The 26,373-nt window shown below is 38.1% G+C and overlaps 1 protein-coding gene and 1 long non-coding RNA gene across 3 annotated transcripts in view; one reads left to right on the forward strand and one right to left on the reverse strand.

Annotated features, from left to right (window-relative positions):
* LRIG3 (leucine rich repeats and immunoglobulin like domains 3) overlaps nucleotides 1-4,239 on the forward strand; it is a 43,127-nt gene extending 38,888 nt beyond the window's left edge. For both annotated transcript variants that reach the window (XM_048301625.1, XM_048301626.1), the window contains exon 19: nucleotides 334-4,239. In XM_048301625.1, the coding sequence (XP_048157582.1) occupies nucleotides 334-578 (245 nt within the window). In that variant the 3' untranslated portion in view covers nucleotides 579-4,239. The remainder of the gene's footprint in view (nucleotides 1-333) is intronic.
* LOC125325002 lies at nucleotides 883-25,179 on the reverse strand. Its single transcript, XR_007203167.1, has 4 exons — nucleotides 25,168-25,179; nucleotides 14,231-14,236; nucleotides 4,490-4,496; nucleotides 883-959 (listed from the first exon to the last, which is right to left on the reverse strand). It is a non-coding gene; the product is annotated as an uncharacterized LOC125325002 (long non-coding RNA).
* Between the last annotated feature and the right edge of the window lie 1,194 nt (nucleotides 25,180-26,373).

Genomic DNA, 26,373 nt, shown 5'->3' on the forward strand with positions numbered 1-26,373 from the left:
ATTTGCAGTTTGGTTTGTGTTCTCACGTTCCCCCCTCACCACTCACCCCAAAGAAAAATGGGTATGGAAGTAGTCATGAAAACAAAAGAAATGAAGTTGTGGGTGGCTATACAACTACTTGGAAATGTTTTTAATGTCTCTGGTGGCAGAATCTTGCCTTATGCTTGTGATTGCATGGAGGTTAAACGGTAAAACAACGGTTAAGTAAACTCTCACTTTGATGAACTTTTGTTAATCCTTGGCTTGCATTCCAGTGTCACTTATGGACACTAGGGTGAAACACAAAGCTTTTAGCATTAGTATTTCTGTGCTCACTCTTTCACTGTCTTTCAGGAACATTTGGAAAGCCTTTATGGAGGCCTCAGCTGGACTCTCTTACAAGCTGTAGACAGCCAGCAAGTTGCCAACCAAAAACCTCCCGTAATGGTCATCGTGTCTCACTGGACTTCGATGCAGAGGCAGATGAAGAGGGAAAGGAAAGGACAGTTTCAAAAGGAGAAAACAGCTTTTATACTTGCAAACAGTCCTTTGAAAACTTTAGGACTTCTACTTTCCAATCCTGTGGTTTGGATACATAGCTCCTTTTGGACTTAATGATTTCTGGAACCAAAGAAATAATTTGACATACTACTACCTCAGTATGGAACTTTATTTAAAAAGGGAAGAAGGAGAAGAAGGGAAGAAAGAAACCACGTGATGCTGTGAAATCAGAAGAAAAAAAAAATTTTTTTCCAATAAAGCATAATTTCCAAGATGCTCTACATTGGTTATACAGGGAAAACATTCCTTATAAAAATACTATATTTGTAATTATTTTATAACTTTTTTTTAATGCAGATAATATGTTTTGTAAATTAATGGTGTAAATAATACAGCATATGTATTTCTATGTCAGACTTAATTTTCCTGAAATGAGTAGTAAGCATTCTAATTTTGTACTGTTACTTGTACCTTTTTACCTGTGCTGTTTGCAGGTATCATGCATCTTATTTGCACATTACTTTAATAAAATATGCTGCTGTGTGGTCTCTGACCCACATTAGTGTACGAAGAATGAAAAGTGTGAATTATGTTTGTAGACAGTGTTGCAAATGTAGGTGCCTTCTGATGCATGTTTGCACCTTTATTTGACTTAAACATGTACCTTTAGATTTACTATGTAAAATGTGTTCATCTTCGAAGAGTGGGTGTGGTCCCGCCACAGCTACTGGTAAGGTGGGTTGAAGCTATTTGAACCAAAACAAGGCTGTAAATTTTCCAGTGTGTGAATTCCCCATATCAAATGTGTGCGCGCACACACTTGGTTTTCATGCCCGCAGGGCTGTAGTACCAGCAGTTTGCCCGTGCCTTTGTTAGTGTGCCTGCATCTGGTGGAGGGATATATGCAGTAGATGCACAAATTCATATCAAGCTATTAAGTAAAAGAAGAAAAAAGGCACTGGATATCTGCCTGGTAACCTCACTCTTCTCCGAGTTGCTCAGTGTCAAGTGTTTGCCAAGTACACAGTGCGTGCCTGAGTCTTTGCTTTCCCATACCCTTTCTCCCTCTTTTTTGCTTCTGCAACCACTCCCTGCTCAACACGAGGTAATCCAAGAACAAGATAATGTTTTCTTTGGTTTAATTCATGCTTCTGTTCCTTACTTGGCTGCCCTTCTCTGGTTATAGATGAGATCTGTGCTGCATTTAATTGCTCAGTCAAGTTGAGCAATTGTAAACTCTTGCTGGATTATATTTGTAGTAATGAACCCAATATCTTTAACTATACAAAGTCAGAGAAAGAGGATTGCTTACTATAAAATTGTAGTTAAAACTGAGTGAAAACACTATTTTGTTTTTCTATGTACAGATGCCTTCTTTTTAAAAAAGCCGTGAATCCTGTTGTCATCACTGCTCTAAAACAGCGAGACTTCAAAATGGTTAATTCTACAGGACATTGGCTTTTTAAATCTGCCTGCTTTGAAGGTGTAAACTTACATGGTTGCCAAATAGCTTCTTTTAAACTAAATTAAAAGCAGCTGTTAGAATAGGCCATCACAGGCATCAGGGCTAAAGCGAGAGCAAAGATTTTGTTGCCTGAACTAAGGGCTTTTAGTTGTCTGTAGCCAGAAACCTGGTACCCAGATTGCAATGCAATTTCCCATTAATTTAGACACCAGTATTAGAGACAGGAAGTTAATCCATCCTTAGGCACTGGTGGTCTTAAGTCTACAGAATGGATTTTGCGTGTTTCAGTTGATCATATTGCCAGATTTTTTTGACTTACTGTTAATTTGTCTTCATTGCTGCCAGATGCGCTGATGTGGTGACAGACATGGGTATGGGTATTTGATTATAATTAAGTGCATTTGAAAGAGATTAATTTTTCCTCAGTTAAGCACAAACCTGTAGGTCAATAAGGCAAGCAGTCTAAAATTTGATTCACTAATATATCTCTCCTTTTTCTGCCCTGCACCCGCCTCCCCAATGACCCTGTTTTTAGGGAGAGGAGAGCCCGGGGCTATGATAGCTCCTGTTTATAACCAGACATTGCTTTTTTGACATATTAAAAAATACTGAAGTTAAAAACAGTAACTCCAGATTTAGTGTTTATCCTTAAGAACTCTATGTTAAAGGTCCATCATGAAAAACAAGCTTTAAATTTATTTTCTGTAGTGGGTGAAGGTTGAGAACAGTGGCAATGTAATTTTATTCCTTTTTCATCTTTTCCCTTGCAGAGATACTAATCTTCCAAAGGCTTGGATGTCTGTACCTAAATAAATGTTCAGGGTCAATGACTTGAGTTTTAAATGCTTTCCATCAAGTTTCATTTAGCAATCTAGACATAGGATGCCTTAAATTTTTATTTCATGCCTTAAATGCCCAGAAATGGAAATGAGCGCTCCAAAGTCCTCTTTTCTGCTAGCTTGAGTTTTTGTGTTTAATAAATGGATTGTGCTTAAATACAGTGGCAATCTGAAATTTGCAAGATAGTTGCAAATATCTTAGTAGTTCTTTTTAAGACCACTGATGTAACCAAACATCTGTTTTAAAGGCTTGCAAGTTTGCTTGCCTTCATTCTTTCTGTTTTTCTTCTCCCCTCTAAAGATGCAGATGTTAGTGAGTTGGTAGTTGGGGATATTGACCCAGCTGAAAGCTAAATCGTAAATTGATGCGATGGGAAAATAAATCGCAGCCAACCCTGAGTAAAGCTTACACTGCATCTCAAGAGTTAGAAACAAGTGTTGTGTTGCTGTATGACAAAACAGACATTTTGTGGTTTAATGACCAGCAGCCGCTGGAATCTTGCCATGGGCTCACTTAAAACTTGTAGAATGTTCTTTAAGGGTAGTATCCACTTAAAACATTTTGTTATGTAAAGCATTATCTGTTGAACTCACATAAGCAGTTGCTGAGGTATAGTTTCTGCAAGCCCTAAATAATAATTTTAATAGTTTTAGACAGATGAGTGGAGTTACTCATTTACCAGAATCTCTCTGGAGCAAGCATTTTCTTAACGAGTAATCGAAATGGTGTGTATGAGATGACACTAGGGATACCTGCATTTACTGAAGGCTGTTAGAATTTCAAACACAAAAAACGTTATGGAGTACTACTGTAATGCAGCAGCAAGTGCTTTAATTTAGAATTCTTAACTGTAAGAGGATCTTGACAAATGGTAAAGTTAGGTGCAAAGTTTTCTCCAACTGAGGGCTCATTAGTTTCACCAAACATTTCTTATTTCAGTCTCGGGGATCTCTTGAACACGAAAGCTTTATTCCTTGAGCCACTTCAAAGAAGCTTAAAACTAAGACTTTAGATTTGCACTGCAAACATTTATGTTCTGCCTGTCTTACAAACCAGGACTATAATTGGGGACTGTGTTCCTTCTTGAATATAAACATAAGCAGAAATTCTGTTAGCTATTTGCAAGATTTCTTGTTGCAGGTATGACACGTCTCAGAGAATTATACTTTCTCAGTGACGTCTATCTTTTTTTGTTCACTTTGTGTATTGCTTTGTCATAGAGAATGTGTCTTGACTACTTGGATGTTAGTTCACAGCCTTGTGAAATTATTTCGTTAAGAAAATGAGAGAGGGGAGCCTCAGCCTGTTTAATGAAGGGAAAAAAACCGTGTGTAACAAGATGCAGTTTGTGTTCATACCATTGTACTCCGATTAAGAACTTACCAGATACCTTCCTTTTTTATGTTTCAGGGAAGTGTTACAGGAAGGAATAAAAGCAACAATGTCTTGACTCATTAATGTGTGGCAAAAAGTGCTTCTCTTGGTTGTTGTGCTTAAGTATAAAGGTCGTCGTTCCCCTGAAATAAATATGTGCACACCTGACCTCTTACCAAAGGCACAGGTGGCCTCTCCTGTTTCCCCTGCTGATCTTTTTCTCATGGCTCAATAGTGCTCCCATGTCCTCAGGGGACCCTCTCTGGTAACCTACACTCCTCTGTTTCCAGTTTCTCTGCTTGCCATGTCACTGTGGTGACAGGCTGGGACAAATGGACTCAGTGTACAGAGCACAGTGCAATTGCAGACAGTAAGTGATTGTGTGCTGGAAGAGAGGAGGGAAAGTGTTGGGAGAGAGACAGGCTAGCTACAGCTTTAGGAAGAACTCGGTATGAATGTGCAGAAAATGCGTAATTCAGGGGACAGGGATAAAATATTTATAATACAATAATATGAGCATAATAAAGAGCATTTCTGTACTTTACAAGCTTTACAATACTTCTTGCGTGTTTAATTCTTCTCATCCTCCGTGCTTTCAAATGCCAAAGCAGCAATGCACTGAAGAGCACATCATCTGGAGAGTGACCTCTTACTGCATCAAAAATCTCCTTTTCTGGTAGGCAAGAAACAAGATCCATTTGTTATTCTGTATTTGTGTTCAAGACTAAATACTGCTGATGTGGTGCATAGTTTCCCAGAGTCATGTGGTCTGTGGGGTCCACTGTGTCAGAATGCATGTGATCAATGTGGCTCAAGAATGCCATGGGACAGCAGGACCTGACAGTGAAGTTGGTAGTGATTCTAAGTTCGCTGCTCATAAAACAAATTCAGGCTTTGTGACTTCAGAATTTGTTTTTCCCCCACACAACAGAGAACGGAACCATAAATTAATCTAGGTTAGGGAATACTGAATAGCACTTCTGCATGATCCCTCTGCCTCAGCCATCAACAAGGGTATTGGTGTTATTCCTATTCAGTTTGGCTCTTGACCATGGGCTGTTGAGCAGCAGTTTCAGTGCAGGAATTTGCAGTGTGAGTGAGTACCTGTATGTACTCTGTTCTGAAATTAATGGTGACTAATTTTAAGGCATGTGAATTTCAAATATGGCATTGGAAATGAAGATCCAACTTACTTGACAGAGGTAGTAAGATCCCCTGGATATAAGACAGGCTTTGGGATTTTGTAGGCCCCTACTTTGAAAGGCTGGTATACAACATTGTCTAAAGACACACTCATTTGCCATAGCAATGTGTGACCTACTTATTTTCAGCACTTCCTTTGTAGGTGTGCATGGAGAAGCTATGGCTTATGATTTGGGTCTGCTGCTGGATTATCAAAATTCAGGTATTGGTTATAGAGATGTGTGAAATAACATCTTGGAGAGTGAGGCCTCAGCTTCTTTTATGGCAAAATGATGCAAGGCCACATCAGTTCCTATCCAATTAAAGAAATGCCCTTTGGTACTCTTCCTGGTGTTCAGCCTACTTATTTTAGAAATCACTGAAAAAATACTGTCATGGAGGAATAGACATTGATGTCCTTTGGTTGCTTGCAAAATGCTTGCATTTTGTTTTGCTGTAACATGAAGAATTCAGGACTCCATTCAGCCTCTGTTCATCAACAAATAGTAGACTACTTTCATCCTGATTTTCATAGATGTGCCAGCACTTGACAGCCGTATCTAGTTCTGTCCTGTGCTGGCATGCTTCATGTTAGGGAAGTAGTCAGAGCTACTGTAAGGCAGAGCTACAGAGATACCTTAGAGGGGATTCAGGAGAGGAAGGCTGTAGTTTCCCTCCACAGAGGGGTTTTGAATAGTTCTCTTGTTCTAAGGGAGTAACTTGTGCAGGTTTTAACGTTTAGTCCCCATAATTCAATAAGCTTATCAAAGAGTTAGAGCTGCCACTTTATTAGCCCTTGAATGGGGAAGGTGTGCATTTTCTGCAGGACAGTACGATGGAGTTTTTGGAACTGCTTTTTGATGTCATTGTGATTCTAGACTCTTAGAAGTGAGCAGAAAGATTTGGTCCTTCATTTGGCATATGGAGGTCCCTCATGATCTGCCTTACTGCATGCAGAAAAATTTAGCAGTCTATTGACTAACCAGAGAGTTCACACCACAAAAAATTCATTCACTGGTACCACATAATAATTGTTAACACATCTCCAAATGAGACTTTTGTTCTGCGTTTTTTTTAATAGCTGTGGCTGACTAGCATAGCAACGAAGAAGCTGCTGTTTGAGTAAGTGGTAGGAGACATACATAATTAAGCCAACTCATAACTGAAACTAGCCACTCTCCTGGCTTAAAATAAACTGTATTTGTACTGCTACCTGCTGCAGGTCTGTACACCAGCAGCATTAAGAAAGCATTAGTGCTACAGCAGACAGCTGCCCGTAGCCTGGCCTCTGCCACAGAGTGATCGGATTCTTTATTAGTGTAAAGTTCTTTCTCTATTAACCTTCCCTCAGGAAAGGGGAAACATGGCCTCCATTGTAATTAGCTTGAACAGCCTTCCATGTAAGCTAAAGAATGGAAAGTGTCAGGGGTGCTTGCAGCAGCCTCGTAGGTATTTGCTGTTAGCAGGGAAAAGTTAATCTGCTCTCAGATTTTGGCAAGGGCACAAAAGCCCACGTGTAAAAATATTCTTAGAATGAATTAAAGTTCACATAAATGTGACCACACAGTAGGTAAAGTAGTAAAATGGTGGTGATGATGGAAAATATGACTAATCAGAAAACTGCATTAAGTTAATGAATAAAATTGTCCTTTAATATAAACTGAGGTTCTTAAGTGCCTTATTTAAAAAATGTGTTTGTTTATTGTTCTGTAGCTTATAACATCTGTTTTATTTCACCTACCAGCACAATCTAGCAGTTTTGTCTGAAACAGCATTTACATTCAAAGTATGGGGGTTCTTTGAAAAAAAAAGAGAAGAGGATGAAATCAAAAAGCAATTCTGTGACACTGAGTCACTGAACTTGTTTTACTGTCTTAAATCAGAACATGAAAAAAGACTGAAAAAATAGAAATGTTTTGATTTTTCACTTTGAAATTACTTGTCTCAAAATTATTTTCATTTTTGTTTTTGAATTCTTCCTTTTCCATTCAGAACTGGAATATAAAGTGCAGAGCCCCTTGGGTTATCAGGGCAACACAGACCAGGCACACAGCTGGAGTGTGTAGAGCTGTTGTTTGTTCTTTCCCTGCTGCACATCCTTCTTCCCAAATCCATTTGATCTAAGTTTGGCAGGTCCTCGGGGATTGATTCTCCTTCCTACCAGAGTATGTTTCTCTCCTTGATTTCTTCTTAGAAGTACTGATTCAACAAATTTCTATAATCATAAAGAGTCAGGCTTGAGATCTTTCTGTGTGATTAGAAATGTTCTGCTCCCTGTGCGCTTTGAGAGCTGTAGGAGGCTGGTCCCTGCACCTCCTGTGTAACCCAGGATGGGTTCTGAGCAAGCTCCAAGTGGCCTCTCAGCGTTGCTGTGTGTGCTGTTGGCAGGGGAGCCACAGGGGCAGCCTTGCTCTCCACAACTCCCCCCCTGGGGAGATCTGCTGCAGCAGATCTCAAACAGCACCTCAGATTCAGGAGCTGTGTGAGCAATGCCCAAATCATCTCTTCTGTTAACTACCTGATGTGGCCTTTTATTTGCACTTCAGTTGATCTCTCAGACAAGGCAGCTGAGGAAACTTCTTAGAGTCTGTAGCATCTGATCATTGGTCAGGTGCAGGGGCTGAGGAGAGTCATCTGGGAAAGGCTTTCCTACCTCTTTCCTCCACTCAAAGCTTTCCAGCTGTTCAGTAGTGTTGGACCTCTTTACTCTTCACAAAACATTCTTAAATGGAAAAGCAGGAATTTGCTCTTGTAGTTCATAGCAATTACAAAGAAACTATTTAATAAATTTTGGTGGGGTTTTTCTTCTTTTTTTTTTAATGAGGTCTTTCACAAAGGAGTTTTTAGCTTATGTGGACTTCCTGCTCAAGCTTCATGTATTTGTCAGGAAAGAAAGAAAAAGGGTCTGCTTTTTTAGGGCCAGGTGTTTTATATGGCTGAGTTAAAACATGCCTGGAAAGGCTGTGGTTGTTTTCCTGTCTGAAAAGTACTGCATTTATTTGTTATTTTTCCCCTTCCTTTTTGTAACATTTAGCACATAAACTTTTAGATATGCTATTTATTTCTGTGTTTTCTATTTGTGAATCTCTTATGGCCATTAGTTTCTTTGCAACGCTGGAATGAAAACTGAACATTAGTTTCCTCCTCTCCTCAAATATTCTTACAGATGTTGCTCTAAATCGGTTATGGGGCTGACATAGCATTTGGTTGCCTGACAAATGTGCCATAATAACACAGCTCAGTAAAATGTGGAATTTCTGAGGTACTGCTTGTAACTTTTTCAATGCAGTTGTAAATTCCCATCCATGTCAGCACAGGTGGAAAGATAGTCACAAATAATGTATGCACGTGTGTGTGTGCGCCTGTGTGCACATGTGTGCATGGAGGTTGGGGCGTAGAGGTTGCCTGTACTTATTCACTCTAAGGAGTCCTCTAGGTGGTACACCACTTCCATTACTTATTTCAGCTACTCGAAGCAAATTAGAAAAATAAATACTCTCATTAAACTCGAAATTTTCTTCCTAACAAGGTTTTAGAGAGAGAATGTGTGCCCGCAAGTTGAAGCAGGAGGTTGTAGCAGCTGAAGGTAGGAGCTGGCCCTGGTCAACCGTGACAAGCTTCACAGCAGCCCCTCAGACAATGACAAAAGAGCCATTTCAGGTACCCACCATGAGTTTCTGCTTCTGAGAGGGCTGAGCCGAGCTGCTCAGGAGAATTCAGCAGTGAGCTGGAACACTGTGCTGGTAGTTCACAGCACTGGGCAGGGATGGGAATGTGCATCGCCCCGAGATCTTTTGCTTTTCCTGTTTCCTTGTGTGATCAGTTCTGAGAGGCGAGATGTTTGGATATGTTTGGGAATGCAGCTAATCCTACTGAATGGTCCATGCTAACAAGGCAGCCCCCATCCAGCCTTCCTGGCTGTGCCAATCATTCTGCCTCCCTGATGAGAACTTGCTTTTCATCTGAACACATGCTGAGCCAGTCAAGGAATTAGACCATCCTTTCTCCGAAAATTAGTATTTTCTGGCTGTTCCCTTTGATTACATGAGTATAAGACTACTCAGGAGTTGTTACACAACAGCTAAGAGCAAAACATTTGGAGGAATCTTAGAATTTGATGAGCTGCTTCTGCTGAACTACCTGGGAGGAAAGCCAGGCAGAAATTCTGGGAACACTAATTTTAGAAATATCGCCTCTTCTTACAATGAATGGTAAAAAGAATAATTGCTTAACAACTAAAGCTCACCCTAGAAACCTCTTTCTTAGCTATTATTTCAATCATCACTACAGAAACATAATTTAGAACAGAATTCCAACTTACACTACATAATAATATTTGTAGAGCATGGATACAGTGACGAACATCAAGCTGCACACAGAACTAGTGCTAAAAGAATATTTATTCTCACAGTTACAGACTTTAAAATCAGGTGTTTTTAAAGGTAAAAATGAGTATTTGGCTTTGTCAAAGTCTTCATGCAGTATCTATCTTTAGCTGCTTGGAAACAAGCAGTTTTCTACATCTAGTAAAGTAGTCTGTATACTGTGTTTTCACTTCTTATATTTCAAATACAGTCCACCCACTAAATGCAATACAATTTTCAACAGACAAGGATTATTAGAATTTAAAACTTGTGGAATAAATCAAATAGCTTACTTGGAAGACTAACCAGTGAGTATTCTATTTTTTTTTCTGGTTTATGATTATTAGTGTTTATATCAGTATTTCCTGAAAAGAGCATGTTTAAACCCAGGTGCTTTCGTCCATCAAAGTATTTGATTTTATGAAAAATTTATAATTCTAATCTCAAAATCAGCCTACTTTTAAAAATTATTATTACCCTGCATGTTGCACATTAGCATTCTTCTAGATCCTGTATAATTTAAAACCAGTTGATCCAAAAGGTGACCCAAAATAGTGTCATTTCCCTCAAGTGATAAAGTGGTGGCTACTTGTTACTACTGCCTGGTCTTTCTTTTATGTCAGTGATGAGAAGCCACACAAGACTGGCTCCCAGTGGTGAGACTCCTGCCTCGGACCTCAAGCTTTCACAGAGAAGGCAAGGGCTAAAATAAGGATGTGATGTTGTGATGGTTTTATCAGGAGCTTAGGGTGGAAAAACTCAATAGATGTGGAGGGGATCAAAGGCAGAAAAAGAGAGTGACTAGGGAGAATTGTGGGATGGAGAGATACACAGAGTGGAACATAGAGATATGCATGAATAGGGATGATCAACTACCTAAAAACTCTGAGAAAATCCAAACAAATCAGCAGAAAGGGTCTGACTGACTCCTCCCTGCAGCTGTGTCTGTAGGCTGGAGGTTGGGTTGGGACGAAGGAGAGGAGAAAGTTGAATGTGCCACAAAGAGGATCTGCTCTGCACAGTATGAGCTATTCTGAACAAATTTAAATGTCTGTTCTGCCAGAGATCAGTACAAAAAATAATTTCACTGTCTTGTATTAGCACCACTCAAACCACACACGGGAAAGATAATTCACATCTTCAGGTGCACCATGAAAAGATTTCTGTAAAGTCTTCAAAAGGAAGTTTTAACTCATACAAGCAGATACAGGTGGTAGGTAGGGTTTGGGTTCTTCCTGAATCCTTTTAGCTAATGGAAGGTTAGGCCTGTAGGCTCAGGTAACTGTCTTGGTTTCCTCTGGGCTCAGTGGATATGTGATAAGCATCTCAGGAGATGCTTGTCCCCATGTCTTGGAAACCCATCTGAGAAGGAGCTGCACTGATGTTCAAGGCTGCCCACACCTCTGCTGACAACCTTAGAAAACAGATCAAACTAAAAGCTTAACTTCTGGTCAGATAGGGATAGGTCAGTAAATCTTGTGCTATAACAATATTTGTTACTCACTAGAAATGAGAAAAAAGAGCACAGTTTAGCTGACTTCAGAAAGCCCCAAATAGGTTTATAGAAGCTGCCAACAAAAAACACCCCAGATATTTAGTTGTAATGTGTTGCATTCTGACGATGAAGCTGAGATCATTAGCATGATCTTTTTTGCTGACTTTAAATGCTCACAATAGGAATGGGGTTGGGTCTATTTTGACAATACTATGACAAACAAATGACTGTAGAAAATGTTCCTTTGTAAAACCATCTGTTTCCTCCTTCAATCCACTTAGAAAGGTCTGCTAAAACCCGCTTGCTCACAAATGTAGGAATCTCTTAGATTTTCAGCCCAAATTTACCCAGGACAGATATTTGCTCTTTGGAATAACAGCTTTCTGTTGCTGAAAGTGGATGGAACAGTATCCAATATGTAGATTCCAACGTTTTCGTAAAGACCAAGCATATTCCTTCTCTACCTTTCTGGTGTAGAGAAGCCATAGTTCTGTACTTTTCTTTGAATATCACTTGCCTTTTCCTTAATATTTTGCGCATCTCTTTCCTCTAAATTTATAAATTCAACAAAGCATCACTGTAAATCAACAATGGCAATCCTCTGAAAAATTAGCTTTATTCAAAACTTTGAGTTAAATATTGACTAATTTAGCTCCAGGAAGGAAGAAAACAATTTCTGTTGAACAGAATCACAAGAAGGTTCTGTCTTGTTCTAAAATGGGATGAGTTACACTGGGTGCAAGTTGGCCTTGTTTGAAGTCAATGGTGATATTCCTATTTAAATTAGGATTTTATTAGTGTTCTAACTGTTAAGAATAGGATGACTGAAGGGGCTGGTTACAGTGAAAGGGAGCACTGGGTTTGGATCTTTCTATTAAAATGATCTAATCTCTCATTAGTGCAACAAACAATTAATTGTCACTTACGACTAATGGAAATAAATCAATTTGATCAAAATTCAAAATGTGCCACTTCTCAGAAACCTGAATTTTAATGAAAAGCAAGAACATACTCCGACACTTTAGCTCGTCTAATCCCCATTCTGATTGCACTGAATGATAGTTGTTTAAAGCACTTGAATAATTTTAACTACACTGTACCAATGTATCATTCTAGGTTTAAACCTGAAATTAAATACAGAGAAGGCAGTGAAAGAAAAAACGCAAAGCCTTAACTTTCCTGAGCAAGTAACTAACTAAGCAAATGAAGTCATATTCAGACTGCCTATGCATTCAGCGTTGTTGTGACTCCCTTCAAAACTTAGTGGTCTTGGGTTTTTTTCTTATCTCCTTTTTGCTTTCAACTGAGATGCACTGTGAAAGAAATATGGCCTTTCCTCTGAATTTATAATTGCTCGAATATAAGCTTCCTGTGGGAACAGCTACCATGCTGCTATGCTTAGGCATTTATGACATGTCTCTGTTTCTGTCTGTGTCCTGACATGGGGCAAAGGCCAAGCAGGAAAAGCAGGTTGTGCTTTGAAAGGGTCATTCCTCTGGGAAGCAGAGACAGTCTCACAGCTGGCTGCAGAGCGTTCCCCAGTTCCAGCTTTTGTCACCCCTCAAGCCCAGCTTTGGGCACCAAATGCTTCTTTTTTTTCTGTGATTCTTCACACTCTTCATGATTTCACAAATCGAGCAGGTGACTTTCCTCTGCAGCTGCAGGATGAATCTGCATTGGCTCAGAACATGCTTACTTCTAATTTTGGCTTTGGTTTGTCTTTTGCTTTTGTGTATTTGCTGAAGGGTTTTGCCCTTTCGTGCAGCCAGCATTATCTAAAGGGAATTAGTTTTCTTGCAACAGATTGTTTAGTCCCCTATTAATACTTCCTTAATGGAAACAGTTGATCAAAACCCTCACCAGCTGAGCGTAAAACAACCTAAAGATACAAGAAAATATACAAATGAAAAAAGAAAATGTAACTCTTTTTATTTTTTTAATGCATCCTATCATTCCTGAAGCACTTAGCAAGAGTGCTTTAAGAATACCACATTCATCCACGCCTTGCAGAGACTGGCTGAGCCCATGCTCTAGACAGCCCTTTGGAAGTGCCTGTGTTTCTCTAATGACAGTGAAATGTACTTGTGGCAGAGACCTAGGGAAACATCTCGGTTAGCAAGAATCACTCCTGGGCTTTTGCTTTGTGTTGCTCTTCTCACACATGATGGAGAGACTACTTTTTCACTAACATCCATTCAGAAACATATTCATGTACGAGGTTCTAACAGCTAGGATTTCATTACTAACCTGGGTGGAACTGTAAAGACTTTCTTTAAGCACACAAATGTGCAAACAGGGATAATTTTTATCACACACTCCCAAAAGACATAATATATTCAGTCTTATTCTGAACCCTGAGAGGTAAGGCCATAGAACATGAAACAGTATTGTATTTCATTTACTGTTTTATTATAAAATTATCCACTAGGTAGATATTTATTTTGTAAGTTTGAATGGGAAAATTATATTTTGCTGCTGAAAAACTCTTATAACTTTATACTACCAGCAAGATAAATAAATAAAAGATATTGTTTCTGAAGACACAGAACAGAAAAAGAGATTAACAATTTTTTTCCAACAAAAATATTGTTCCATATTGATAAAATCCTGAAAAAAATTGTTGACATTCTAAAATAACTGTAGACTGAAAAAAATTATTTTATTTTGTTTTCTTTTTTCTAAATTTGAATCTTTCAATTTTGGTTTCCTCCAGGGAAATTCCAAGGGACTTCCCAAGCAGTGTCCTCAAGTTTTCAGAAAAGTCCAAATATCTTTATCGGTTTGTCTGATGAACCAGAAATATCTGATATTGGGATACATCAAAGGCCTGCCTTTCTTATATCAGAAAGATTCTCTCTTTGTATCCATAAACTTGCACAGCAAAATGAGATTTCCTGATTGGGATCCTGCAGAAGGATGAGAATATCTTCAGTGTCTTAACATCTCTGTTTCCCTGTTCAGGTCTTATCTTTTTTTGGAGTGAATCAAGCAGATCCTTCTGTGATCAAATTCAGATGTGTTTCTGGGGACAACTCTCTTTGAGGCTGTTCCCAGTGGTCAGCTGGGGAAGCAGTAGCAGTGGTCCCCCTGCAGAGCCTTCTCACATGCCTTCAAATCAGGGCTTCCGAAGCATTTCATAGGCTGTAACACAGTCCTTACATAATTTCAGAATATTATATGTTGAAAAAAAAGGAGGGAGGGGAGAAAAAGAGGGAAAGGGAAAGGAAGGGAGGGAGGAAGGAAGGAAGGAGGAAGGAAGGAAGGAAGGAAGGAAGGAAGGAAGGAAGGAATTCGGAAGGAAGGAATTCAGAAGGAATTCGGAAGGAAGGAAGGAATTCGGAAGGAATTCGGAAGGAAGGAAGGAAGGAATTCGGAAGGAAGGAATTCGGAAGGAATTCGGAAGGAAGGAAGGAATTCGGAAGGAAGGAATTCGGAAGGAATTCGGAAGGAAGGAAGGAATTCGGAAGGAAGGAAGGAAGGAATTCGGAAGGAAATCGGACGGAAGGAATTTGGAAGGAATTCGGAAGGAAGGAATTCGGAAGGAAGGAAGGAAGGAAGGAAGGAAGGAAGGAAGGAAGGAAGGAAGGAAGGAAGGAAGGAAGGAAGGAATTCGGAAGGAAGGAAGGAATTCGGAAGGAATTCGGAAGGGAGGAAGGGAGGAAGGGAGGAAGGAAGGAAGGAAGGAAGGAATTCGGAAGGAAGGAATTTGGAAGGAAGGAATTCGGAAGGAAGGAATTCGGAAGGAATTCGGAAGGAAGGGAGGAAGGGAGGAAGGGAGGAAGGAAGGAAGGAAGGAAGGAAGGAAGGAAGGAAGGAAGGAAGGAAGGAAGGGAGGGAGGGAGGGAAGGAAGGAATTAGGAAGGAAGGAAGGAAGGGAGGGAGGGAAGGGAGGAAGGAAGGAAGGAAGGAAGGAAGGAAGGAAGGAAGGAAGGAAGGAATTCGGAAGGAAGGAATTCGGAAGGAAGGAATTCGGAAGGAAGGAAGGAAGGAATTCGGAAGGAAGGAAGGGAGGAAGGGAGGGAGGGAGGGAGGGAGGGATCTTTAGGGAAAAAAAAAAAAGGGAGGCTGTCCCAGCTTTGTCCCCTCTGAATGCCTGTGCACCCCCAGCACTGATGAAGAAAAGGCCAAGATGATGTGAAAGCACTGCTCAGCAATAGCTAATTTGTCAGTGTGTTACCAACACTGTTTCAGTCACAAATCCAAAACATATTGCTCTATTCAAGGTACTATACAACTACAACTATATAGAAAGTTAACTGTGTCCCAGTGAAAACCAGTGCAGGAGGAAAAGGCAGAGATCATAACTGGGGAATATTTTTAATATTTACCTAATGCCATTCTTTTTTACTTAGTTTTAAATGCCTTTTCTGTTTTATTCAATTGCATTTTTAGTTACTTTCAAGACATGCAATATGGCTTCTTGTCCTTGCTAAAATCAACTAGCTTTAGACAAGTCAGGATTTTACCTAGCAACTTCTAAGGAAAAAAAAAAAACTTTTATTAAAATATAGAAAAGATTTTTGCAGGTAAACCCTATTCAGTGACTTTACATAACCAGTAGAATATGAGTTGGGAAAGCAAATTCTTTTAAAAGTTAATAAGAACTTTTCAGAAAAAGAAATTTGCAGAAAAGGTCATAGTTTCAAAATTCGGAAAAGAGACATAAAATCATCTAATCAGCATTCCTTGGGGAACATTTAGTCAGGGCAAAATAAATCAGATTAACTGAAATAATTGGCTTCAAGAAATAATTTGATCAGCTCTCCATTTAACTTGACATTAATTTGACCAAAAAAAGCAAAACAAGGTAATGTCTGGGCTAGAATCTTCTGTTTATTGTTCCTTCCTTGTTAAAAAAAGCTCACAGATAATTTTTATTGGTAGCAATTTGGTGTTAGTAGATAACCAACAATTTATTACTAGATTCATGCCATATTGCTTCTTCAACTTGCAGAAACCCATTTCTTTCATCGATAAAACACTTTTTAATTTATCACCTCTTGAGAGCACTTAAGCAACTGTGATTCAATTAAACCAGTGTTCAATGGCTATGCCTGTGTTTCTCACTTGGCTGATAAAAGAAAAAGATGGGGCACATTATATTGATGGACTATAGCTTATTTATGGTTTTAACCTGTAAGTCTTTAACAATCACCTGAATTTTGAATGTGTGTGTGGAGAGTGCAGAGCTGATAAACCAAATCTACAAGTGCAACCCACACAGAGAAAGGAGAAACATGTTTTAACATTTTATCTGTTTATGTAGTGAATCTCTAGCTTGTGGTTTTGTCAGTTCTAGAGAGCAATTTTCTCTCCTTACATGCACAACAGGGATGCCACGAGCAATAGTAGTGTAACCTTTCCTAAATTGGAAGAGCCACCAATGCTATTTAAAGAGATTTTCAGAGGGATTCAGTCTCTCATCCATTGCTGTTTGCTTCCTAAACTCCTGTGATAGGCTTTCTGGCGATAATGTAATTTCGGCTTGTAATGTCAATGCATAAGAGAAAGTAAAGTAGCCTTTAAAAATTATCCAGGTGAGGAAACTGGATCAGACAACTGCAAACTGGTTTGCTCAAGGTCTTGTGGAAAGTCAGAGCCAAAGAAACCAACTTTATATTTAAATATGTATATATATATATATATATATATATATCTACACATGCACATATATAGAGAGAGAAAGATAGACAATATAGATAGATATGGAGATATATATATATGGATTTAAGTCCAGGATGGATTTTAACCCAGAGGGCAACACAAAATTTCAGAGGTGTCTAGTTTAGCTGAGGGAGTGAAGAACACAAAGATGGATAAACCCCAATCTTTTAAAATGCAAAAGGAAGAAAAACATAACATGATTGCACTGCTTTCAGTCTCTGTTTAATCTCCCATATTGCTCTCACAGGGAAGCTTTGAAATAAAGACAGAATCTTGGAACACAAAATGGAAGGATAGATAGTGAAATGTAGTTGAGTTCTTACCCTGCCATCTATTCCACAGGCTCACCTGAATAATTCTTTCTGAAGCTGTTACATTGCAGGGGTTCAGAAGAACAAGGCAAAATGTTGTTTGTGTTTTTATTAATTCATTTGTGCAAAATGCAGATTTCAGGGACATTCTCTCACAAGTACAGCTGCCAAGATACTGCCTCGGGATCAAAACACAAAAGCTTACTGACATGAACATGTTTGCATAAGGCTCCTGTACTTACTAAATCCTCCTGCACAGCCCACAGAATAGGTTGGGTGAATTTAAAGAGCACAAAATATTCTTGTAAAGGCAGGTTTAAATGAACATGAAAACGTTAAACGTTAAGTTGGAACTAGTGGCATATTTTTTGTTTAAAATTTTCTTTGGCATGGAATGTCTTTTAACAAACTTTAGGTTTTTTTTTTTTTTTTTTTGTCAGGAGCTCTGATATTTTATATTTTTTCCACTTTTACATATATCTTTTCTGTAAACATAGAGAATTTTGTAGGATTCATATCAGGTTTGTTGTTAAGGAAGAAAATTCCTTTTTCCCAACAACTTCATTGTGTGCAGCAGGTAGTGATGAAGATGACACAGCAAGGGTGGCTGAGGCCATCAAGCAAAGGTGGGAACTCGCAGGTCTCCAGGGAAGGTGCAGTATTCCTGCTGAGATTTCTGATAGGAATTTGTCTTGAAGCAGATGTGAAAACTAACCATTGATCATGATTTAATTTTTGGTTTATTATTATTTTCACAATCTTTTCATCACTGAAAAGGTATAAAGATGATGGTTTTGTATATTTTGTTTTGTTGTTTGTTTGTTGGGTCTGTTTTTTTTCTCTCCTGACTCACTCTTCTGTGTTGTTGCTGCTCCTGGTGTTGTTCCCAGTTTATTTAATCCAGCTATTTGGGTAGGCGTTCTGTTTTACTTTGTGTTGAGCTGTTGATTTCTGGCTGTGGCTTCTACCTCTAATTTTCTATATAATGAACAAAATGGAAGAAAAACAAACACAATAGCAAAATATGTCATTATCCTTTGCTTTTTTTCCATGCTTTTTGTTGATCATATGCACATCATTTGTCATGCTGCCAAGAGCATCTGAGCTTCAGTCAACTACCTTTGGGACTGTAATTCCTTTATGACCTATTCTCCTATTTATTTTGTTCTGAATGGTTTAGTAATGCAGCTTGGAAAAGATACAGGCAAAGGTCTTTGGACTAAGTTTCTGTTGAATTAACATACCATTGGCTACGGGCATAATGCATTTTGGGCTGGATACTGGCCTTGAGAATCCAAATCAAATTCATTTATTTTCTTTTTCAACTCCTATCTTACTTGGAGCAGCAGACATTCTTATCACAAGTTAATGCTATACTAGCAACATATTGCAACCAGAGAAAGATAATGGATACAAGAAGTTCATTCACCTGTGTATCTTGCTATTTATCCTACACATATTAATAGAACATGTATGCTACACAGAATAGATTGTATTTAGTTTCTTCTCCTCAGTTCTTGCATACAGAAATATAACCGCCTTGGGTTTTTTTGGTTTGTTTTGTTTTTTTTTTTTTCATGAGGAGAGGAAAGAGTGATATGATTTGCATTATTCATACGGAAAAAAATATGGCCAAGAGGTAGGTTGGGTGAACTGAAGTAAATCACAGCGTAAATAGATAATTAAACTTAACAATCTTATGTACATAAGAGCCCAGTATAGCTCTCTCTGGCTGTGTTTCAGAAGATGCCTTTGCAGTCAGACAACAATGGTAGCTTTCAAAATGTCTCTAGCATAGGCATCTGTGTTGTAGAAATCTATATCTAATGGTATTCCTTTTTCAGACTGCTATGAGAAACAGCTACTCCTAGAAAGCACCTCACCTCATCCTGACTAACAGACTTAAAATATCGTAATAAATGTAAGATTTAGTAATTCCATTCAAATGTGTCATTAATGCCACTTAAATGCCCTCTCCAATAAAAAGAATCTAGCTGAATAACCCAGATGTACCTGCCTTCTGCATTAGTGCTTAAAAGTTTGTTGAGATGAATGCCACTTACAATTTTATGGAATTTGAAATCTTGCACTGTTTTTTGATATTGAGTTGTGTTCCAAAGCATGGCATGCCTCATGACAGTGGATAACATCCTTTCATGATGAAAATGTTATGTTGCTTATTGAGGATCCTTAACAATTCTGCAGTGAACAAGAATCAAATATTTATCAGTATGCTTCAATACAGACATGAGATTTAATCATATGCTTGAGTATGATCATCAAATATTTATGCAAGTGGATCAATACAGTTTAAGAATAAAGTTAGCATGATACACAACAATTACTTAGAAGAAAAAATACTGTTTTCTTATGAAGTTAAAATTAGTAGTTAAGGTATCTATGTACCCTTGTGGCTATATCTTAGACAGAGACTTGCATCTGTGACCCCGCAGGTGGTGAGACCATTGCAATTGCTCGAAAATATCAAGGGGTTGGCTACATTGCTCCTGAATTAAAATTCACTTATTTTAAATAATGGTATGAAAAATCTTGAACTGAAAATCCCTATACCTGTCTAGCTGTAGAATTCGAGTTACAGGGAGCAGTTGAGGAGAGAAATCATAAAGCAGTGTAATATGAACCCATCACTGCTGTGGAGGGAGATTAGAGCAGAGAGTCAGCACAGTAAATTTCTTTGCCATCTGCTCCTTCAGTTTCTTGACCAGGTTGCAAGGCAGGCAATATCCTCCCTTTTGTGCCATTAAAAGTGCCATGTGCTCTCTTCTGCGTCAAGGTATTTGATGCAGTCCAAACTTCACACATTCTGAAGCAAAATTCATCAGAGTAGACTTGGACTGAGCCATAGGACATTATCCTACAAGAGTTGTCCATTGAAGCATTAAACTCACTAAATGTTAACTCAGAGTAGGCAGTGCCTAACTAAGCTATAGGAACCAGTCCTAAATGAGTTAAAATGTGTACTGGAAAACAGTGATGTGCGTTTTTTCCCATAGTGTTTGATCCCACTAAAGAAACTCTTTTGAACCAAGTTTCTAGAATAGCTCATTTAAAGATAACATAAATATTTTTACATGGCTTTGCCCCACCCACACATAGCCACGCCTTCAGCAGACTTGTCCAAACTACAGCAGAGGATGTTTTTATACATGTGAAATTACTGCATCAGAAATATATTCCATGGAGAAAAGTCAGGCAAAGAGAAAAGAAAAAGAATTTGACTATAAATATTTTGCTCTTTTTAACCTGATTTCCTCTACTAAAATTAAAAAGCTTGATGATGTTATTTTAAAAATTAATTTTCTCACTGTTTTTATGTACATTCAGTAATTGTGTAGAATATTTCAAAATATAATTTCCTTTAAAAAAAGCCAACATTTAAATATTTATAAATGTTTTGCTAAAATACCAGAAACTAATTTTTTTTTATTCAGACGTATATCAGGGACCAAACATTACTTCATTATCAAGTTTTTAATACTAAAGATTACAGCCTCAGAACAAAGGTTCCCACATCACAGAAATTATCATTTCGAGGAATGTGTACTTAGTGGATCTGTGCTGTGATATACACAAGAAATGAATCTTTAAAAGGAACATTATTTAATAAAATCTGTATTATATTTATAATTATATATGAGTATATATTAAGAATCTATATTATATTTATAATATATTGAATCGGCAAAAAGAAAGTGATTTAGGAAATCTATTTGGTTAGCATATTCTGTTCCTTTTTTTCTCTTTTTTCCTTTTCATAGTCTTTTCAAAGCAACAAGTACCAATACTTTTTGTAAAGAACAGTGGAGGAGGTGTGAAGAGATGAAGAATCTAGATGTACTCATCACTGTCTGAACGTTATTTTAAGAGGGCAAAAGAAAATAGAGAACCTTGGTTACACAAAGACAGGTTCAAGGGATGACGATTCCATTAACGGTGTAGAGAACAGAATGAATGAATGAATCACACTCATAAAGGATCAGAGACGGAGGGTGAGGACTCAGCCAGCATCTGCAATAAGTGGTCTACATCAAGCAAATGGAAATACCTCAGGTGCAAGTGTTTTATAGCCATCCTCCATTATTTTATTATTTACTTTGTTACTTTAATTGTGCTGGGAACTGTTCCTTGCTGTGAAAACCACAGTATCCTTCCTTAAAGAAATACAACTGTTTTTGTGATGCCATTTTTTAGATTTCATAGCACATTATAAAACTATAATTTATTTTTAATTTAAAAGATAGAGCAAGATTTTCAACCTAGGGACACAGGATCTCCTGTAGTGGAATCTGGGTATTTCTTAGAGTCAATAAATCAAAACCATTTGAAATCTCTGATGCAGAAGAAAAAAATATTTAAAATATAAATATATGTAAAATAGTTTCAGGGAGAAAAAAAAAATCAAAATCAACTAGTACAAAATTGAACAAACTACCCCCCAAAACTGTTATCAGCTGCTAATGTCCTCTGACGTAATATGCTTTTGTGGTGACAATGCCTTCCCACGTTGTGTCATTCCTCTTGATGCTAATAGCCTTCTGACTTTGTAGGATAGGATTTCCAGTTGGTAAAATGTAATCAGTCTTTCTGACTTTGAATCGTCTCATTAAAAAAAAAAAAAACCAAGCCAAGCTAATTATTTGTATTCTAAAGGCACTTTCACCTTGTCCTCCACTTTTCAAAGGTGTATTCCACACTGGGCAAATGAAGCAAAATTGATGATGCACTGTTAGAAAGTAACTCTTCCACTGCTGTTCAGTGGTGCAAGTTCTTGGGGAAGAGTAATTTTAATTTCCTCTATTTTTAAGCAAGGGATTTCCCAAAAAAAGAATGTTTTGTTGTTGTTGCCCATTCAAACAAAGGCAGAGGTAAACAAGCATTTAATGAATCACAAAGAGCAAAATTCAGCCTGCTGTAATTCCACTGGAGTTTCAGGCCAACATGCACATTTTTTTGTCAAAGACACCAAAAGCGAGGCTAGAATCCAACGTATAATGTCAGATTCACTTCTATGTAAAAAAAGCACATTATGCTTTTTCAGGTGAGCATTTCTTAAGGCCTCATACAACACTCAGAATACAGAACACTTCCTATGTATTAATTTTATGTCTCACATTTTACATTACATCCTTTTTGCCCAATATTTAACAATATAAATTACTTTTTTATTGGTTTAATTTTTTTTTTAATTGCAAGTTCAAAATTTATGTTCAGTTTCTCGACTGTCAATAGGAGACCACTTTCAACTCAATAAATGCAGCTAATTGCATGTGTGTATATATGTAGTGGAACAAAGTTGAACCAGTCTATATACACTCAGTTCACTCGGGCCTTTGAACTAAGCCAGTGAAAGAAGGCAGCTGGGAAGGCCTGGTGGCAGCCAAATCTTGAAATGTTAACAGAAGCAGCTAAAGAAACCCTTGCAAGTCAGCAAGACCACTATCCCAATTGCATCCATAGCATTGAGTGCTGCCAGCAAAGTAGATTACAGTGTTTGGTTTATGAGTTCTTTGTCTGCCAGGCAGGCTTTGTGTGTGGCCACGTATGTAACAATCAGTCCTTGGTGATGGAAGGATGGGTGCCAATGCTAGTGTGCAAGGAGAGAATGAACAGGTGTTCAAAAGTGTGTTTCTCTTCCCTCAGGCATCGCTGTCTGCTGTCCACGAGCCAAAAGTGGCACTACAAGGCTGATCTGCTCAGTGTGGTCAGAGATTCAGTGGTATGCAGTGGTCATTGAGCTCTGTAATTAATGTGGCTGTATTAAAAGGTCCAGCTGTTGGGTCCCCATTTTGCCCTCAGATGCATGTGTGTGGCTTCCGTGCTTCAATGGGAACAGTGTGTGCATAGCTGGGGATAGGATCTGGCTCTGTGTGTACACGTTTGAGCTTCTGTATAATCAACAGTTTTAAGGAGAAAGAGAAATGTAACTTCCCTGAATTATAATATTCATTAGCTTCCCATTTCCTTTCTGTACCAAATGTTACTATTTGCTTTTAGATTCGTGGATTCTGGTGTATAGCAGTGTACTTTGGCAAACCATGTAGGTAATTTGGTGACGCTGTTTCAACCAAAGCAAAGCTTTTGTCCTAATCTCTAGCTGAACCACAGCCTGAGCTGTTTGGAAATGCTAGAAGGGTGGGGAGGGAAGGAGAGAGAGAGAGACAGAGAGAGAGACAAAGAGGGAGGGGAGGGGAAGGGAAGGGATAGGAGGGGAGGGGAGATAAAAAACAAATGTTCTGTTTGTGTCTGAGATGGGAAACAGCAATGCTGAAATATCCCAGGAAGTCTATTCTTGCTGTACTCCTGACTCAGCCAAAACCAAATGCTTCTGGAAATCCTTCAAGAAATCCTATTTGAGTTATTTCCAGTCTTGCTTCCAGACCAGAGAGGCTTGGATAAGACATTCAAAAGTTTGAATGTTTATCAGCTATTTCTTCCTTTTGCCTCTCCCTATCTAAACAAGAGCCCAGATTCATCATCAGCTCCTCATGGATGTGTCACTTCCTTCTGCAGACATCTCTGACTGGTTCTCCACCCATACAGGTCAGAAAGTTGAAAGAACTGGATTTAGCTTTTCTAATCATAAAGCAAAGACCCTAAGACAGGCAAGATATTAAGCAACATCCTATAACTGAGCAAGAGTTGACAGTGATATTGCCCTTCCTCCTGTGTTCCCATTTGTGCATTGAAATATTTTGAACATCAGTAGGTATCCTTTTGGGCTCAATGATTGCAGCTTATTGAGTGGCATGACTACCATTTGCCTCTTGTTGCAGATGTGATGCTGCATTTCTTTCTGAAGCTGCCTCTGTGCATCCACATGAAGCTGCGTTTGTAGTTCAGGCAACAGCTGTGACTGTTATTTTTACTCAATTTTTTCAGAACAGAGCTAAGAATATGAATTCTTTATTCTCTTTAAACTAAGTGATCATCTGCCTTGACTTCATTTTTTACACGGTCATCCACATTAGATTGGAATCTGGGACAGGGTTGGTTTATTTCATGTTCTAACCAAACTGTTTTTCTCATTCCTCATTATCCCAAAGAATTAAGTGTTGGAAATAACTGGGAAAAAAATCAGTTTGCTTAAGAATCAGAAAAGAACACTATCTTTTTCATCTTTTTCTATTCTGCTTCCTAAAAAAATTAGTCCTTTTTTATATATGTATTTTTTTTGAGGTATGCCATCCATAACTAAGCCTCATTATTCTTATAGTCTAACAAACCTTTCAGTTTTCATTCCTGCTCAGCAGATCCTCTCCAGTCAAGACAAACCCTTCAAAATATGATGTCTCACAGAAGCCTGTCTCAAATGTGTAACCATCTATAACCTTACTTCGAATTACTCAAATTCAATTTGTAATTCTGTTTGGTTTGAAATAAGTAGTATTGCATGAGTCATAGGTTACATGTTCAAAAATGACCCAGTGTGGTTAACTACCTTGAGCTGTGACACAGGACATCAGGCTAGCCCAGCTTAGATTTTACTGGAGCTAAATCATGACCTCTGGAACAACCTTTTAAATTTTTTTTCCTCACATAGGTATAAGCAAGCCAAGATCACCTCATAACTTCAAAAGATAAAGTGCCTGGATTTTTTTTGCTATGAGTCATGTTTTCTTATAATCTAATTATTCTCACAAATCTTCTCTGAACTCTTTCCAAATATCAATCCTTCTTGTACTGCAGGCAAAGGAATTTACTTGAGTATTCCAATAAAGTTTACTTTGGGAGAAATACATAAATGTTATTCACTCTTTACACTTGGTCAGTTTTCCCTTTTTACTAAATTCAAGGGTCTTGTTAGCCTTTCAAAACACAGACTCTCGTGTGAAGCTCAGATCAGTTTAAAGCAGGACCATCCCAACTGTTCTTCCCAGAATTACTCCTTCACGTGTTAGCATCTCCTCCTCTGTTGGTATCATCTATGTCCTTTCTTCTTTAGTCTCTCTCTGCTTGTTCAAATCAAAACACATACTGTTTGCAAGCTTATAGCTTATCAGGCAATCAAGACTGCCCTTTGTCAATAACATTTCTTCTTTATTATTTGCCAAACTCTAATTCTTCCTGGTAACTGCAAACTTTATGATATTCTTATGTTATCTTCCAGGTCATTGATAAAAACTCATTAAAAAGTATTATTAAGCATTGCCTATGGGACCACACTAAAAGCACACCTGCTTGGTGATGATTTCTCTGACGTCTGTCACTTACTTAATGGAAAATATGCATAGTGTTCACTGTGTTAAATTTGTAGGATTTTAGATTTTTTAATCAAATTTTCCTGTGATATGCAGTCAAAGTTTTGACTGAGCTTTGATTATATACATTGGCGTACCTTCCTTTGTCAGCTCAACTTGTAATCCCATCTGAAAAAAAATCATGTTACCTTGAGGGAACCTGTTTTGCAGAAGACTAATTTGAATGGCATTCATAATATTTTATTATTTATTGATGTAATGTATCTGTTCTACTATTTTGTTTAGGGTCAAGGTCAGCTTGATAGACTATATTCAGACAGGTCATCATTTATCACATTTACATACTGGTACAGCATTAAATTTCTTCCAGTTTCTGAAATTGTTCCAGTGTTTCTAGAGTTACTGACAATAGCAGTAACAGCTTAAAGACCCTTTCAGTCAGCTATTAGGATTCTTGACTTTTGTAGTGCTTAAGTCATAGTTCATGAATGTATGAATGCTCTTGAAAACCTTACCCAAAGACCTGGGATGCTGAGGCACTAACTATGAGTAGTGTAGGTGTTATTAACAAAGAAAAATAGTGTGGGTTTCTCTTATCTTTTTCACTAGATCTTTCTGATCTTTTTGTTCCATTCTCCTCCCCTAATAGGAAAAACTTTCAATATTATGACATATTTGAAAAGAAAGTTATCTGTGGTTAAGACACTTAGCTTGGATGGCACAAAAGAGGAGACATAACTAAGCCTCCTAAGGTACTGGTTCTAGCATTATTTATAATACCAGCTAGAGGTCTCTCAGTATAAATTCTTGCCCAAATAATTTTGAATGCATTAGTTAACATTGACTGAAACCAGACATCCTTTACCAGATCTCTCCTGACAAAATGATGCCTTGCCCAAATATGTTCCGGCTTTTAAAATATTTTATTATTGGCAAAGAAGATCCTGAGGAATGTTCACTATGAAACCAGGAAGAAGAA

Source organism: Corvus hawaiiensis, chromosome 4 (genome assembly GCF_020740725.1).
Source record: "Corvus hawaiiensis isolate bCorHaw1 chromosome 4, bCorHaw1.pri.cur, whole genome shotgun sequence".
Lineage (NCBI taxonomy): Eukaryota > Metazoa > Chordata > Aves > Passeriformes > Corvidae > Corvus > Corvus hawaiiensis.